The sequence below is a fragment of the Corythoichthys intestinalis genome, chromosome 22 (assembly GCF_030265065.1).
Source record: "Corythoichthys intestinalis isolate RoL2023-P3 chromosome 22, ASM3026506v1, whole genome shotgun sequence".
NCBI lineage: Eukaryota > Metazoa > Chordata > Actinopteri > Syngnathiformes > Syngnathidae > Corythoichthys > Corythoichthys intestinalis.
The window spans coordinates 10,953,910-10,971,172 of record NC_080416.1 but is presented as its reverse complement, the minus strand read 5'-3'; the positions used below and the strand labels follow the sequence as shown (position 1 = coordinate 10,971,172).

The window sequence follows — 17,263 nt, the reverse complement described above, 5'->3', positions numbered from 1 at the left end:
GCATCTTTGTGTCTTTTCGTGAGTGTCACCTCCATTTTCAGTTCAACTCATAAAATTGGCTTGTTTGAAAAATGACTGCTGCAAAAAATAGTGTGATTTTATTTCCGTGCTGTAACATAAAATTTATTTGTTTGCAGTCAGCGTACATCCTGTTTTACATGGCTATCGTGGGTCACGCCTTATCTATCGCCTCCCTGCTCATCTCCTTGGCCATCTTCTTCTACTTCAGGTAGAGTAATAACCCCGAATTCTCTCCCATCGAGATACACTTTGTCATCACGCCGAGATGATAAACGCAGCCAGTCTTTTATATCCACCTGTACATAATGTGGAGGTGTTCGAGGTTAGCGATAGTTAATTTTAGCTGCACTCTGTTCATGCTACTTTAATGGTGGTACTTAGTTTTATTTAGCTACTTGATTTAAAAAGCTCCTGGGGTTCCGTTTTGTAATAGCTCACCATCCACTCTGCTGTTATTGAAGGCTGCACTTTGAAAAGCACGTTGAATCACATAGAACCCTCAAGTCTTAGCATATGCAGATCACAAATCATAAAAAAATCTGCTTGGGGGAAATTAATCAAGTGGACAAGTTGGATTTAGGCTCAATTTCGGTTTCTTCAAACTTCAGAACTATTTTACGCAAGTACCGAGGGCCTGGTGTTATGTTATAGGATACAGATGTGAGGATTAAACGGGACGGTTGAAGATATGGAAACACTTCGAGACATACGCTTCTTAAAAGTCAACGTCAATTCCTGTATTTTTTATCTGATAGGAGTCTGAGCTGCCAGAGGATAACCCTGCACAAGAACCTTTTCTGTTCCTACGTGCTCAACTCGGCCCTGACTATCATTTACTTGGTGACTGTTGTCAACAATCCCAAATTGGTGGGCAGGAACCCAGTGAGTTTCACCATGTTTTGAATATTTGCATACAGTACAAATGTTAGTGTGGTTGCATTTCTTATTCCAGTTTATGTACTGGGGAATGTAACGTTCATGCTTGGGTGCAATTTACAGATGCTATGTCTTTTGATACAACTTGATTATGTTCAGGGTAAGCAACACATTGTCTGCCAGTGACAGTGAAGTCAAGTTTTAAGATTTTTGGTATTATTGTACTTAGACATGTGCCGATTACCGATTTCAAGGAAAACGTCAAGGTTTCAAAACCGCAAACATTTTCTGTCATACCGTCCCTGGGGAATTAGCTACCATAATTTTTGGACTATAAGGCGCACCGGACTATAAGCCGCCACCCACCAAATTTGACACGAAAACAGTATTTATTCAAAGATACTGTAAACCACACTGGCCTATAAGCCACAGCCGTCCTCACTGTATTATGGGAATTTACTAGGGATGTTAGGATTGCATATTTTCACGTCCGAGTCTGAGTCGCCTGATTTTGAGAATCTGCCGATACAGAGTCCCGATCTGAGAAAGCCTCACAGCACACTACCGCTAGTGTTGAACAAACTCAACAAGCTCATAAATTTGGCGCCTTTCTTTTCTGACTTCTCTTTACTTGCAAATACAGCAAATAAAGGTTTCCTTCCTGAATCTGACTCAGGAAGGTTTTCCTGAGTCAGACTTCTTTCTCTTTACTTGCAAATTCAGCCATTAGCTGAGGAGGGGGTTGGGCGAAACTAAGGAAGGGCCAAACCTGCCTGACTGGTTTGGCCCTTCCTGAGTCAGGCTACTTTCTCTTTACTTGCAAAGGTTTCGCCCAACCCCCTCCTCAGCTAATGGCTGAATTTGCAAGTAAAGAGAAAGTAGCCTGACTCAGGAAGGCCTGACTTGCAAATTCAGCCATTAGCTGAGGAGGGGGTTGGGTGAAACCTTCCTGAGTCAGGCTACTTTCAGACACTGTTACTTCTTACTTGACACTAAACTGCCAAATTTCTAAGGGTATTTTAATAATAGTATTTTAATAATTCAAATTTATTCGGATGTATTTGTTTGAATACCCTCTACATGTTAAAAAAACATTTTTGAGAAGATCAATTAACAATTTGCTGTGGATATACATTGATATACATAGATATTTAGAAATACTAAAACTAAGCACACCAAGCAACAGTGATATTAAGAAAAGCACCTCACATGAAATTGCTGGAAAAAAAATATGCAAGATTAGTAAATGCCACTCTTGGTTCAGAAACAAACTATCATTCAGGTTTCATACAATGGTGTAAATATTACATTTAATTTGAAACCAAATTAAATTAAACTGAACTAGTGTTCTACATCTACTGTATGTGCATGTGTTGTGGACCCTTCTGTTAGTTACAAGTGTTTGCTTTGTTTGCTTTGCTTAAATTAAATCAAACAAGCCTGATACATCCAAATAATATTCTAACAGCTGATGACCAGTATTATCTACTCTTAATGTGTTTTCTTCAGTCAGAAAAGGAAGAGTTAAAAAAGATTAATCACAATAAAAAGTGCACTAATTAGGGGTGTAATAAATAAAAAAAAGGACTCCACTAATTGTAATGTCAGTTCATTGTTCATTGTGTTTCTTCATTTGTAATGGTTTTTTTTTTCAGTTTTGCTAAACGCACAAGTGCACTTTTTATCGTCGCTTTTGGTTACATAACAACTGGCCGAACGGATTTATGACGTACGTGAGTGTGAAGGGGTGTCCCAATTCGTAGGGCTGACGTTTCAATTATTCAGTTATTATTGCTCCGCTTGAAGGGCCAAGGGGTAGGGGGAGAAAAATAGAAATGGGATGCGGCCGGCGGTGCATCAGTAATGGTCCCATTTACAAAACAAAGGCTAGGCTAGGCTTGGGGGTGATCCTTGGTAAGATTAGGGACCACCAAAACCCCTGGTACTTCTAGTGTTAACAAGCAGCTGCTCGGTGACCAAGAAAAGCAGCAGGAGCTAGAGGTAGAAACAGTGCGAGCATGATGCGGAGAAACCAATACAGTGCTGGCCAAAAGTATTGGCACAAAGAAAGTGTTACCTATTAACCCAAATAAATCAATAAGCCACAGTGGACTATAGGATACAAAATGAGGGAAATTATGGTATTTTTTATGTCCCAAAAATGCATGGAGAAATCCCTCACTTCCAGCTGTAAGGCTCAACCCTCCCCCACCGGTTGTTGCTCGGTGTCAGTGAGTCAGCTGTGCTGCGTGACGGCAGGAGGAGGTGAAGCTCCTGAACTTTTTCCCCCATTGAAGAAAACAAAATCGCTGGTATGGGAATACTTCGGCTACAGAAAAGGGGCTTAGAGGAGGAGGGCACACTGACATATAAAGAAGAAGAAAAAAACGTTTAAATGATCTAACTAAGATGGCGCTGGTGTACGTTGACGTGGCTTGCCGTCTCCCACTGTTTGTGTTTTTGTTGTTTTTGTCTTTTTTAATCTCGACCGTCAGTTCGGTTATTTATGATCGCCAAACGCTGTTAGATCTTCGCCCTGCTGCCAAGGATTTGGTGAAGGGCGACCACGAATGTTTTAAGACGTATCGGCCATTCCAACAGCCGGACTCGCTACCTGTCCACCTTTGCTGTACTTCCGCTCCCCTCCCTTGGTCTACACGCCGACGCCGCCGACGGGGAAAACGTGGCGGTCAGCTGGCGAGATTCAAGCTCTTTTTTGCTCGAACATTCGTGGCACGCCGGAGGAGAAGCGGAGCAGTGCCTGGCCTCTTTCTGCACCCGCGATCACTGGATTTGGTGGACGCCTGCCTGGTGTACGTCGCCGGCTCGGCCGGAGTGGCTCGCCCTGGCACCTGTTCCCCACGCCCCCGCTGGCGAGGTGCAAATCCCCACCATCTGCGGGCCCTGCCTCGTGCGCCCCGAGCAAGCCCCCCAACGGCCAGGTTCGCCCTTGTCAACGCGAGATCACTGAGCAACAAAACTTTCATTTCAAAGGATTTCTTTACATCGAACTCCCTGGATTTTTTATGTGTGACGGAGACATGGCTGAGCACCGGTGAGTACTCTTCTCTCGCCGAGCTGTTACCACCGGAATGCTGCTATTTTAACTCGCCGCGAGCTGAGGGTCGAAAAGGAGGTGGAGTAGCAGTTGTTTTTAAAGATTCTTTTAAAAGCCGGCCGATCAGCCTGCAAGCACCCTGCGTGACTTTTGAGCACTGCCTGTTCGAAATTGGTCGCTGGCACGCTGTACTGTGCGCTGTCATTTACCGACCACCCAAGTACAACAAGGATTTTTTAAGTGACTTTGCTGAATTCTTGGCTGAAATTTTACCAAAATATGATCATGTCCTCATTCTTGGGGATTTTAACATTCATGTCTGTTGCCCCGATGAGCCAATCTCCGGCAGCTTCTTAAATGTTATTGACTCTTTTAATCTTGTCCAATCGGTGGTCGGACCTACCCATCAACTCGGCCACACGCTTGATTTGGTGCTATCGCATGGGTTGTGTGTGTCCAATCTGAACATTCATGATGCAGTATTTTCAGACCACATGCCCATTTTATTTGACGTTCCTATTCGGCGGGAAGCTAAACTTTGCGCACCCCCAAAACGCTGTCGCACATTTCACTCCTCCTCTCCAGCTCTTTTCTCATCGACTTTTTTGGATATAAGCAACGATCTCCCTCATTCACCCGAGAGTTTAAATACTGACGAACTGGTTGCTTCTTTTAATACTGTTTGCTTACGAACATTGGACACGATCGCTCCCCTAAAAAATCGGCACGTCAAACCAGCACCGGAGCCCTGGCTTAATGACGTCACTCGCACCGCCAGACGAGAGTGCAGGAGAGCGGAGCGCTCTTGGAAAAAGGACAAGCTGCACGTTTCCTGGGAGATCCTAAAAGACTGCTTGGTGAAATATCAGAAGACTGTGAAAGCTGAGAAGCACAAGTACCTATCGGAAATTATTGCTAGTAGTAATAATCCCCGTGCTCTCTTCAAAACTATCAATTCTGTCCTCGATGCTCCAATTTCCCTAGATCCTGATGCATCAAATGAAAAATGTGACCGCTTTCTTCAATTCTTTATTGACAGAGTTGCTACAACTAGAGCCTCTATTTCACCATTTTGCAATGATCCCTCCGTTCCCATGCGCTGTTCATCTGTTTTCGCCCAGTTTGAGCAAGTTTCTTCTTCTTTGGTCGAAAACATTGTTAGTAATATAAAGCCCTCCGGTTCCCCCTCTGATGTAATTCCCCCTCGCTTATTTAAAGAGGTTTTTGACATCATTGCTCCACACGTCTTAAAAATTATTAACTGTAGTCTCCTTACTGGCACATTGCCATGTGACTTTAAGCATGCAGTAGTAGAACCTTTATTGAAGAAAAGAGGCCTAGACTCCACCCTCTGTTCAAATTTTAGGCCCATTTCTCATCTTCCATACATCTCTAAAATACTAGAAAAGGTTATCTATAGTCAGCTGCTACCATTCCTTGAAGAAAACCAGATTTCGGAACCATTCCAGTCTGGTTTTAAATCCCTCCACAGCACTGAGTCGGCACTTTTAAGAGTATCAAATGATATACTTCTGGCAACAGACTCTGGCAAGTTTGTTGTTTTAGTTCTTTTAGATTTATCTGCAGCATTTGATACCGTAGACCATCAGATTTTAATTTCTCGTCTTGAACACAGTGTGGGTATTCAAGGTGTCACTCTTGAATGGTTTAAGTCTTACCTAAATGAACAGAGTTTTTGTGTGAAAATGGGCAATTTCATGTCCAAAAAGGCATCGCTTCCACATGGGGTTCCCCAGGGATCTGTTCTCGGCCCTCTTTTATTTTCACTTTATTTATTGCCTCTTGGTTCTGTTTTTAGAAAACATGGTGTTTCATTTCATTTGTATGCTGATGACTGTCAGATCTATTTTCCATTGGCGCAGAATGGCACTTTCTGTCAACTTATTGAATGCCTCAACGATATAAAGTCGTGGCTCTCATGTAATTTTTTAAGTTTGAATGACAGTAAGTCTGAAGTCATGGTGTTCAAACCGAGTAGCCAGGCCTCCCTGAATGTTGACCTCGGTTTATTGTCTCCGTTTCTTAAGAATTATGTCAAAAATCTAGGGGTCCAATTTGATGCTGATTTTAAATTTGAGAAGCAGATTTCTTGTGTTGTTCGGGACTGTTTTTATCAGCTTCGCCAGATTGCTAAGGTGAAATCTATTGTTTCACGCTCTGATATTGAAAAATTGATTCATGCTTTTGTCACAACTCGGCTGGATTACGGTAATTCTTTGTATGCAGGTGTCGGTCGGGCGGCACTGGCCCGTCTGCAACTTGTACAAAACTCTGCTGCTCGACTCCTAACTAGAACCCGCAGGCGTGAACATATCACCCCAATTTTAGCATCTCTTCACTGGCTCCCGGTACATTACCGAATACATTTTAAGATATTATTATTTGTTTTTAAATGTTTGAATAATCTTGCGCCGCCATATTTGTCAGAACTGCTTCAGCCTTACAGTCCAACCAGAACCCTCAGATCAGCTGACCACCTGCTTCTAGTAGTCCCAAGATCAAGGCTGAAGCTTAGGGGTGACCGTGCATTTGCGGTGATGGCGCCCAGGCTGTGGAACCAATTACCACTTACTATTAGACAGGCCCCCTCACTTACGGATTTTAAATCACGTCTTAAAACATTTTATTTTTCTTCAGCTTTTAATGTGCAATGACAGTTTATGACCTCGTCTTTTATTTATTTTATTTTATGTGTTTGTTTTATCTTTCAAAGTTGACTTATTTTGCTGTGTTTTGCTATGTAAAGCACTTTGGTCTCCTTGGCGGATTTTTAAATGTGCTATACAAATAAAGTTGATTGATTGATTGATAAAACATGTTTGCGGAGGGTGGCTGCCGAGGAGACAATACCTCCAATATGATTTCGCTTTTATGCAAAATTAAAGGTTAGTAAACACTGTCATGAACGTTTCCCACCAGCTACGGGAGTTATCTCCAGCGTGTTTAGTGTGTCTAGCGGTGGTAAAGTGTGGTGTTTTTTTTTCTCTGGCAATTGTCTGTGTTGAGAAAGAGTGTGTATAATTGTATAATGTAAACAAGATGCGAGTCATACACATGTGTTATTTACGGAAAATAATTCAATTATTTTTGTTCTGATGGTAATAATGTTGACCTGTGGCTGTGGGTTTAGGCTCACCTAAAGGACTGCATTTATTTAATTTTTGTTTTGAATATTTGTTATTTTTTAAAATGTATCCTAAACTAACATTATACTTATGTTCCAATTTGCTAATATGTTTTGATAAAACAAAAATGTGTTTTTTTTTTTTTTTTTTTTAAACCCAGATATCTCAAAGTAACACATTTTAGAGCTGTAATTGCAATACCGTGATACCATGAAACCGTGATATTTGGGCTTAAGGTTATCATACAGTCACGATATCATACCCGCACATCGTATTATTCAAATACTGGTGGGGGAAAAAAACAAATTTACAGTATTATGTAAGACTTGATAAAATTCACTATGTATTTCACCTCCGTGAAGTTGGTCCCCCATCAGACGCAAATTTAGAGAAAAATTATGTCATTCGTTTGTGCTAGGTTTGTGCTGAATTTTTTTTCCCATTTGTGCTGGGATCGTTTTTGCGATATTAACAATTCAATAAAAGGTCAATCTGAGGTCAACCAGTTTGCTTGAGATATTAATTACGATTGATGACGTGACTCGCACCCCTCCATTTACAGCAAAATGGACCCGAAGCATGTTTGTGCTAGTTGTTGGGACACCCCTCTGTTTTGGGGAGAGTTGGAACGCACCATCAGCCGTGACGGAGGAACTGCGATTGACGTCATCATTCGAAATTAATGTCTCAATATCAATAAAGCGATAGCAGCACAAATGATTTTTTTTTACAGGAGAAAAAAAAGGCATGAAAGAGCCAAGGCCATACTGTAGATGTAGTCGGTTATTTCAAAAGCTAAATGAGGTTTGCTTTTAAAATTCTGTCAGAAACTGTAAAAATGCCATTTCTCCGTCCTGAATCTTGTGTATAAGTGCATATATTAGGGCTGTAATTAGAGTTTAGAATAATGACTTTTTAACAGATGTCCCGATATTGTCCAATTCCAAAAACCTGATACCGATATCAGATACCGATATATGCGGTGGTGGACTTAACATATTATGGCAAATTATATTGTGATGACCCACTGTATGCTTTAATCATATACTTAGGACTGCAGCTAACGAATATTTTAGGAGTCGAATAATCAATTAACTAGCTAGTTTGAATAATCGAGTAATTGAATAAGGAACATAAAAAATTAAAACACCTGAGCTGAGCCTTAACCGGTATTAAAAAAATACTGACAAAAGAACAATGGGCTGACTTACATAGCAAAATTCCACTAGCTTAAATGCTATAAAATGCTAACTTTTAAAAATAAATAATTACATTGCTATTAACAAATGACCTAAACACACATTCCCACAAAAAACAGCTAAATATACCTATGAACAACATTACAAATGCAATAAAAAACAAAACAAAAAACGAGCTCAACAAAAACTTAGCTTATGTTGGTCTTAACAGGGAGCAGCTGGATTCAGCCATGTGAAATGAGTTATGTCATATCCACTGTTGTCACTAGAGGGCAGTGTATCCACCCAAATCAATAAAACTAGATGCAAACAATTTAAAAACAAACCATTACAACGCCACTTTAATTAAACGAATACTCGAAGCGGCAAAATATAATTCAAATCTTTTTTCTAATCGAATTACTCGAGCTAATCGATTAATCATTGCAGCGCTAATCATAATAATGCCGACATAACAAATCCCAAGCCTCTTAATTTGGAGACATTATACAGTCAATAAACATAACTGCAGTGCTAATCTATGACCAGCCCTTGTACAAAGGTAGAAGGTTTCTACATTCACTTTGAAGGCAATATGCATATTGGCTCAAAACCGATAATGAAAAACCGATGTTGATATTATCCTATATAATTTTTAAAATGCTTTTATCTGCCGATATTGTAGGCTACCCGATAATATCGGACAACTTTACATGATAAAGTTACAATACGATAAATTTCATATTTTAAAAGATGAATTTCACGTTTAAACGTGATAAATGACAACTTTCAAAGAGCTAAATTTGCTAAATTTACACAATAAATTTCACATTTCAATGCAGTAAAATTCATGTATTAATTTAATAAATAAAAAAAGAATTCACCTTCATTGTGTGATATTTCCACTAAGTGCCATTGAACTGCATCTTTTTCTGTTTCAGAAAATCCCCGAATACTTTTTACGACTTATTCAAATCTCCGAGGTCTTCTTAGAACTTGACAATAAATCTGTCTTGGAAAAATGCTCCACAAGCAGGACAGAACATAAATAAAGCTTTTAGAAACTAATCCCGCTTGGAAAGAGTCAGAGACGTTAGTCAGCGCTCGGAATTTTCTATCTCTTTTTCTTCCCAAGTCAAATTGAAATTTAAAAAATAAAGGACGTGCAATAAATCCAACATGAAAAGTAGACTCAAGATTTTCCTGTTTTCTTTGTTTGTGATTTTGAGATAGCGGTTTGTCGCATCAAGGTTCCAAGCAGTCGGGAAAGAAAAAACGTTGATGCAGATGATGATCTTGGGCTGGAGACAAATCTCACTCATCTGCAATTCAAAAAAGGTTGAGAAGGGAGCATCTGCATTCTGTTTGGAGTCCTCGGAAATGTGATTAAGCGGGGAGGACGTTTTTGTGTAAAAGGTTGCAACAGGCTGAGTAATTGTTGTCTGTTTTGGGCAAAAAAAAAAAAAAAAAACCCTGGGAGGGAGACACAATTAGTCGTATTGTCAGGAATGCAGAATTTTCTTTTTTGCAATTTAGTTGTAGGATATTTTACGTACTACCAAATCTAAAAAGATAAATAAGGACAAAAAATATATATATAAAACAACCAACAACTTTGATTTTAACTGCTGCCTAACAGTTCGCTTCTGTTGTACTCATGAGAAAAAGCCAACATTAGTATGGATTTGCAATATTAATACAATTAACCCCTTTAGACCTGAGCATTCTGCTGAGGGACATGATGCATTCACGTCTCTATATCACCACCACAAAAGCTTCGGGAGCAAAGAGCAAAATAGTATCAGGGTGAAAAATTTGACAGCACACCGGCTGTGAACACGTGTGTGAGTGGGAGTGGTGGTGGTGGTTGGGGGGGGGGTCAAGTCATCAGCCAATCAAACTTGTGTTTGAGGGGGAAAAAATGGAGTAGCACATTCAGCAAGTAAAAAGAGGTCAATGTAAGTCTGAACATATTGAAAGTACTGTAATTCACTTAATAATGGTAGGGTTAATTCTATCCTTAAATTACCAATAGAATTGAAGTCATTATATAATGCAAAAAAGGTTGCGTAAAAGTTGGTGGGGACAGTTTGAGCATCCTGAAAAGTTGGTAGTGTTATGTCCCTACCGTCCCTATGCAAACCTACAAAACAACTAGCTGAACAGCTAGCTTCTACAGTCCCTGACAATAGTCTTGTCGCATATCCATTTTGTAGAAACAATTGCTAAGAACTAGGGCTGTCAAAATTATCGCGTTAACGCGTGGTAATTAATTTTTTAAATTAATCACGTTAAAATATTTGACGCAATTAACGCACATGTCCCGCTCAGACAGTATTCTGCCTTTTGGTAAGTTTTACAGCAAGGCTTTTTGTGCTGTCTAACAGCGAACTCTTGTGGTCGCTTTGCGACATGGTTTATTGTTTTCTTGCCAGTTCAATATGGCTGCACTATGTCTCGGGCTGACGCCTACGTTGTAATGTTGCACTTATATGATCATTGGACAAGATTTGTCCGTAAGTATGGTTGTTGTAAAGAATGTACATATTATGTTAGTAAGCGAAATGTTATATTTTTTGTATTAGCACTTTTTGTTTATGTTTAGTGAACCTGTATAGCGTGCTAAGCTAATGTTGTTGCTAAGGCAATGCTTGTGTACTTTTTTTTGTAGTTTTACGACAGTCTAAAGAGGACAATGGTTTGAGGCCATTTTATTAATAAATCAGATGAAAAAGGAAGAAGTCTGATTATTAAGGCTGTCTAGCTTTGGAAAAAGTAGACGCTTCGGAGTGTGGACAGCATAGACAGATTTAAATGACAGTCGAGTGAAATGCCCACCACAGTCCTTATGTACCGTATGTTGAATGTATATATCCATCTTGTATCTTATCTTTCCATTCCAACAATTTATTTTACAGAATATATATATAATTTACAGAAAAATATGGCATATTTTATAGATGGTTTGAATTGCGATTAATTACGATTAATTAATTTTAAAGCTGTAATTAACTCGATTAAAAATTTTAATCGTTTGGCAGCCCTACTAATAACCTGACTTTTAATTATTCAGTTGGGGTATGTTCACACTACAGGTCTTAATGCACGAATCCGATTTTTTCGTGTTTTTCTGACTTCAGTGAGGCATTAACTTGACGGTCTGAACGTGACAAGTCGCATACAACTGGACCATTTCAAATACGATCTGGGCCACATTTTTCCAGACTGTCGCGGCGGTCTGTACTGTCCAGTCTCTCAAATCGGAATTCATGCAGAAATTACGTCATCAAAAAGCGAGAGAGACGCCACGGTAGCGGTGCAGCTGTGCGTTATTAGCGCCGAGCTTGCCTTGAACACAGCTTTTTAGGAATGGTCGGACTTGACAACAGTCATAAAAAAAGATAAAAATGGGTTGAGGATAAGCCTGAGAATGATCGGTTTTCTCTCTGCTCCATATAAGCAATATTTCAACATTGCTTACACGGCCGAGAGTCGGGGCAAACTGCGGGTATGTGTGTGTGACATGCACGGACAGTGCGTGCATGCTATCGATCCATATACTTTGAATATAAGCCTAAACTGGGATTATTTATGTCTGTTATTTGTGTCCTCTTTTATAAAGTAAAATATGATATCCCTGGAATGACGGATGACGGCCAGCATGTGTGGTCATTTGTTTTGGTGCTTCTGCGCATGCGGGTCGTCTTGCTCAGCGCTTGTCGGACTGTGAATTAGTGCGCATGCGTATTACTTGAATGGTCTTAATGGACAAAGGCAGTCTGAACGGGCACGGCAAAAAAACACATATGACAAAAAAATCAGATTCGTGCATTAAGACCTGTAGTATGAACGTAGCCTTGGTTTCTGAAATGGCTCGTATGAAAGCTAAGACCCTCCCAAATGATGTTGAATGTACAAAAATATTTGTTTAGCTGAAAAAAAAAATCATTTAATGAAGACATAAAGGTCCAATTTTGGCAAGACAAAAGTTTTGTCACTGTCAGGAAATAAAACACAACCAGTATTCAATTTCAAGGACAGTTGCAAGGAGAAAAAGCTCATTCAAATCAGGAATTACTCGAGTTCCATTTTTAACGCGGCACGGGGATCATCTCCAACTCTCCTCTGCTCAAAAAGTGAGTACATGGCATGCAGTGATTGGTTAGTTCAAGAATAGTAATAGTTTAGGAAGTGCCTTATTTGGTGTTGTTTAAACGATACCTAGGAAAACCGAGAATGAAACTGAAGTATCAACTCTGGTGTTTTTCCACAGCTCATGACCTTGAGAATACGACTGTGGCGGGCACCAATAGGGAGGGAAAACTTGATACCACACTTGACTAAACCTTGTTGTATTATGTTCAAAGAAATACAACACATGAACCTGGATAAGTAGCCTAACTAATGAATATAGTATCACACCAGTAATGTGTTTTATAAGCATGAATAAGATACATTCCTTCACAGTCACCTACAGAAAGTAGTGTGAAAAATTGAACAAAAAATGTACTACAAATACAAAAATACGTTACATAACATAAGCGAATTAAGTAGCGGTGCTGTGAAATCGAAATGTAATATTTTGTATGACTTCCATTGGCTTCAGCAAGGATTTATACAATTTATTGATGACATGAACAGGAACATCAAAGAAAGCAGTCTTGCATGCCTCCCAGAGTTCATCAACATTCTTGGGTTTCATCTTCCATGCTTCCTCTTTCATCCTACCCCAGACATGCTCAATGATGTTCATGTCTGGTGACTGGGCTGGCCAGTTCTGGAGGATCTTGATTGAAGTATGGAATGGAGCACCATCCTGCTGCAGAATTTGTCCCTTTCTATGGTTAGGAATGTAAGAGGCAGCTAAAATTTGTTGATATTTCGGACTATTTATTTTGCCTTCCACCCTGCAGATCTCTCGCACACCCCTCATACTGGATGTAACCCCAGACAATGATTTTGCCACCACCAAACTTCACTGTTTTGTGGCAAATGGTGGATTTTTCAGATTAATTTTCCATTGAATTACACCACAGTTGCCGCAAATATTGCAGGAGACCTACTGGAGCCCGCATGGATCCGATCAGAAAAAAGTAAAGTTTGGTGGTGGCAAAATCATGGTCTGGGGTTACATCCAGTATGGGGGTGTGCGAGAGATCTGCAGGGTGGAAGGCAACATAAATAGTCTGAAATATCAACAAATCGTAGCTGCCTCTTACATTCCTAACCATAAAAACGGGACAAATTCTGCAGCAGGATGGTGCTCCATTGCATACTTCAATCTTTACCTCAAAGATCCTCAAGGCAAAGAAGATCAAGATCCTCCAGGACTGGCCAGCCCAGTCACCAGACATGAACATCATTGAGCATGTCTGGGGTAGGATGAAAGAGGAAGCACGGAAGACAAAACCCAAGAATGTTGATGAACTCTGGGAGGCATGCAAGACTGCTTTCTTTGATGTTCCTGACGACTCCATCAATAAATTGTATGAATCCTTGCCGAAGCCCGTGAAAGTCATACAAAATATTAAATTTTGATCTCACAGCACCACTACTTAATTCGCTTATGTTATGTAACATATTTTTGTATTTGAAGTACATTTGTTCAATTTTCACACTACTTTCTGTAGGTGACAAAACTTTTGTCTTGCCAAAATTGGACCTTTATGTCTTCATTAAATAATACATCTTTTTTCAGTCAAACAAACATATTTTTGTACATTCAACATCATTTGGGAGGGTCTTAGCTTTCATATGAGCCATTTCTGAAACCATTTGAATAATTAAAAGTCAGGTTATTAGTAGGGCTGTCAAACGACTAAAATTTTTAATCGAGTAAATCACAGCTAAAAATTAAATAATCGTAATTAATCGCCATTCAAACCATCTCTAAAATATGCCATATTTTTCTGTAAATTATTGTTGGAATGGAAAGACAAGACAAGACGGATATATACATTCAACATACTGTATATAAGTACTGTATTTGTTTATTATAACAATAAATCCACAAGATGGCATTAACATTATTAAACATTCTTTTTGTGAAAGGGATCCACGGATAGAAAGACTTGTAATTCTTAAAGGATAAATGTGAGTTTGTATATTGTTACTAAATATTGGCATCTAGTGTATTTGTTGAGCTTTCAGTAAATGATACTGTAGCGACTTAACTGTTCTGCCCAAATGCATGATGGGAAGTGGTGCAACCATGACTGTGTGTGGTGGCTGCAAATGCTATATCTTCTCTGCGTTGGGTACACTACAGGGTGTTGAGAAAAAGATCAACTCAAGTCATTCTTCCCCACATCGCTTTCCAAGCTTTTGGCAATTAAAAGCACGGCCCAATGAATGCTTGTATCTACTCCACTCACTTGACACTGCCTCTTATTTCTGTATATAAGTAAAACGGCGCCATTGTAGGCTGTTTGCTGCAATGCGTGAATGAGTTGTACCGCGAATGCGTTAATTGCGATAAATATTTTCACGTGATTAATCAAAAAAAAATTCATTACCGCCAGTTAACGCGATAAATTTGACAGCCCTACATTTAACAAAACAAATTGCATTCATTTGGGATGAAATGCATAACTGATCCTAAAACAATCTAATAATGATGTACTGGCAAGCAGGGTGGCAAGTGGGGTGGCCAACCAATTTATAGGGGTGGCCGTGGCCACCCCTGGGCACCCCCTGGTGGCGCCACTGTGTTTGCGGCAATGCGTGATTAATTTGAAAAATTAATTACCGCCCGTTAACGCGATAAATTTGAAAGCCCTAGTTATTAGCAATTGTTTCTACAAAATGGAAAAGCGACAAGACTTTTTTTAAGTGACTGTATTCCTGATAAAAAGCTAACGTCAGTGCAGATTTGCAGCCCTGTTAGCTACAACCTTGTTACCGTTAATAGGCTAATGATGTAAATATTGAAAAATTGTGTAAGAAACTTTAGACCAGTGGTGGCTTTTCTAGGTTGCAACTTGTTACTGATGGATAAGTAGCAGAAAACTAGAGAAATGCCGATTTTTTTCCCCACAAATCTTAAAGTCAAAATGTACTCCAATTCTGTTTGCAGGTAGGGTGCAAAGTACTTCACTTCTTCCACATGTACATGTTTGGGTGCACTTACTTCTGGATGCTATGTGAAGGAATATACTTGCACACGCTTATCGTGGTGGCCGTGTTTGCCGAGGAGCAGCATTTACACTGGTACTACCTCTTAGGTTGGGGTGAGTCGGCGTTATTTTCCCTTTCGGTTGCTTTTCGTACAAATAATCCGATTAATCTTGTCTGACTGCGAGCTTTCCTTCTCCAAGGCTTTCCTCTGGTGCCTGCGTCCATTCATGCTATGGCGAGGAGAACATTTTTTGATGACAAGTGAGTTCTGTCAACATAGAAACGATTGTTTTTGTGTGTTTGTTCATGTATTTTCTTTTCCCTCTGTAGCTGTTGGATGAGTGTGGAAACACATCTGCTTTATGCAGTCCACGGTCCTATAGTGGCGGCTCTCCTCGTAAGTAAAGCTAATCTATTTATAGCAGTGTGTGGCAGTACATTGTCTAAGAAACAACTCATTTGCATTTTGGAGTCTCCTTTAAAGGTTGCTTGTCTGTCTCGTGCAGGTAAATCTGTTTTTTTTGCTGAATATCATTCGAGTGCTGGTGACCAAGCTGAGGGACACGCACAAAGCAGAGTCCAACATGTACATGAAGGCCGTGAGGGCCACGCTTATTTTGGTGCCGCTTCTGGGAATACAGTTTGTAATTTTTCCGTGGAGGCCTGAGAACAGGCTGGCGGGGGAGGTCTACGAGTATATCATGCACATACTCATGCACTACCAGGTAAATTTGTCGATAAGGAGACGTCGCATAAATGCATATTTTCAATTAATCTATCAATAGATTACCTTTTTTCCAAACCAACATTGAGAAATTAGACCGTAAAGATGAACTCATTCGCTTCCATTGACGACAATAGATTTATTACAGAGGAAATGGTAATCTCAATAAATTGTGATTAATCTAACAATAGATTAATGAGATTAAACCGTTTTGAATGATCGCTGCCAACCTGTCCGCTAGAAATGGGTAGAAAAAGATTTGGAGCCCATCACGGTCAATAACAGAAAATTAGTAAATATTTAATAATTTAAAGAAATCGGTTACTAACTTTGGTCTGAAATTAAAAAAAAAAAAACTGGATTGGACATCCGTCAGAGAGAAACCGTGATGATAAAAAAAAAAAAATGCTTATTTTCAGCAATTATTGTAATTAATCTATCAATAGATTCATTTTTTCCTCAAAACAATATTGAGAAATTAGAACGAAAAAATGAACTCATCTGCTACCATGACAATAGATTTATTACAGAAGTAACCAGTAATCTCACTTAATCGCGATTAATCTAGTAATAGATTAATGAGATTAAACCGCTTTTTTCCCCTTTTCTTTAAATTACAAAGATTTACTCATTTGCTGCTATTGACAGTGAAGGGCGTCCAATCCATTTCTAGTGGGGGGATTGGCAGCGATCCTTCAAAACGGTTTAATCTCACTCTGTTGCTAGATTAATCGCAATTACCGTAATTTTCGGACTTTAAGGCGCACCTGACTACAAGCCGCCACCCACCAGATTTGACACAAAAACGGCATTTGTTACCGATAAGCCGCACTGGACTATAAACCGCAGCTGTCTTCACTGTATTATGGGATATTTACACCAAAAGATATTAACCAATACCACTTTATGACAGTGGCATCATAAAACTGTCATAAAACCAACTGAAACACCATGAAGAAGCTTCAAGAAGCTTCATTTGGCCATCACTGCTCCCTTGGAGGAAACAGTCAACCTCTGCTGCCACCTGCTGTAAACACTGTTGTCGTCCAACATGCCTCCTAGCACGCATTGCAGCGCCACGGATGAAAATAATCCAAATTTATGCATAGACTTCATTATGTATTGTATTGACGGGACTCGGGGC

General features: G+C 39.6%; 1 protein-coding gene across 2 annotated transcripts in view; it reads left to right on the top strand.

Annotated features, from left to right (window-relative positions):
- calcr (calcitonin receptor) overlaps nt 1-17,263 on the top strand; it is a 79,887-nt gene that overhangs the window by 52,073 nt on the left and 10,551 nt on the right. For both annotated transcript variants that reach the window (XM_057827932.1, XM_057827931.1), the window contains exons 15-20: nt 138-229; nt 777-903; nt 15,355-15,508; nt 15,596-15,656; nt 15,726-15,792; nt 15,902-16,120. In XM_057827932.1, the coding sequence (XP_057683915.1) occupies nt 138-229; nt 777-903; nt 15,355-15,508; nt 15,596-15,656; nt 15,726-15,792; nt 15,902-16,120 (720 nt within the window). The remainder of the gene's footprint in view (nt 1-137; nt 230-776; nt 904-15,354; nt 15,509-15,595; nt 15,657-15,725; nt 15,793-15,901; nt 16,121-17,263) is intronic.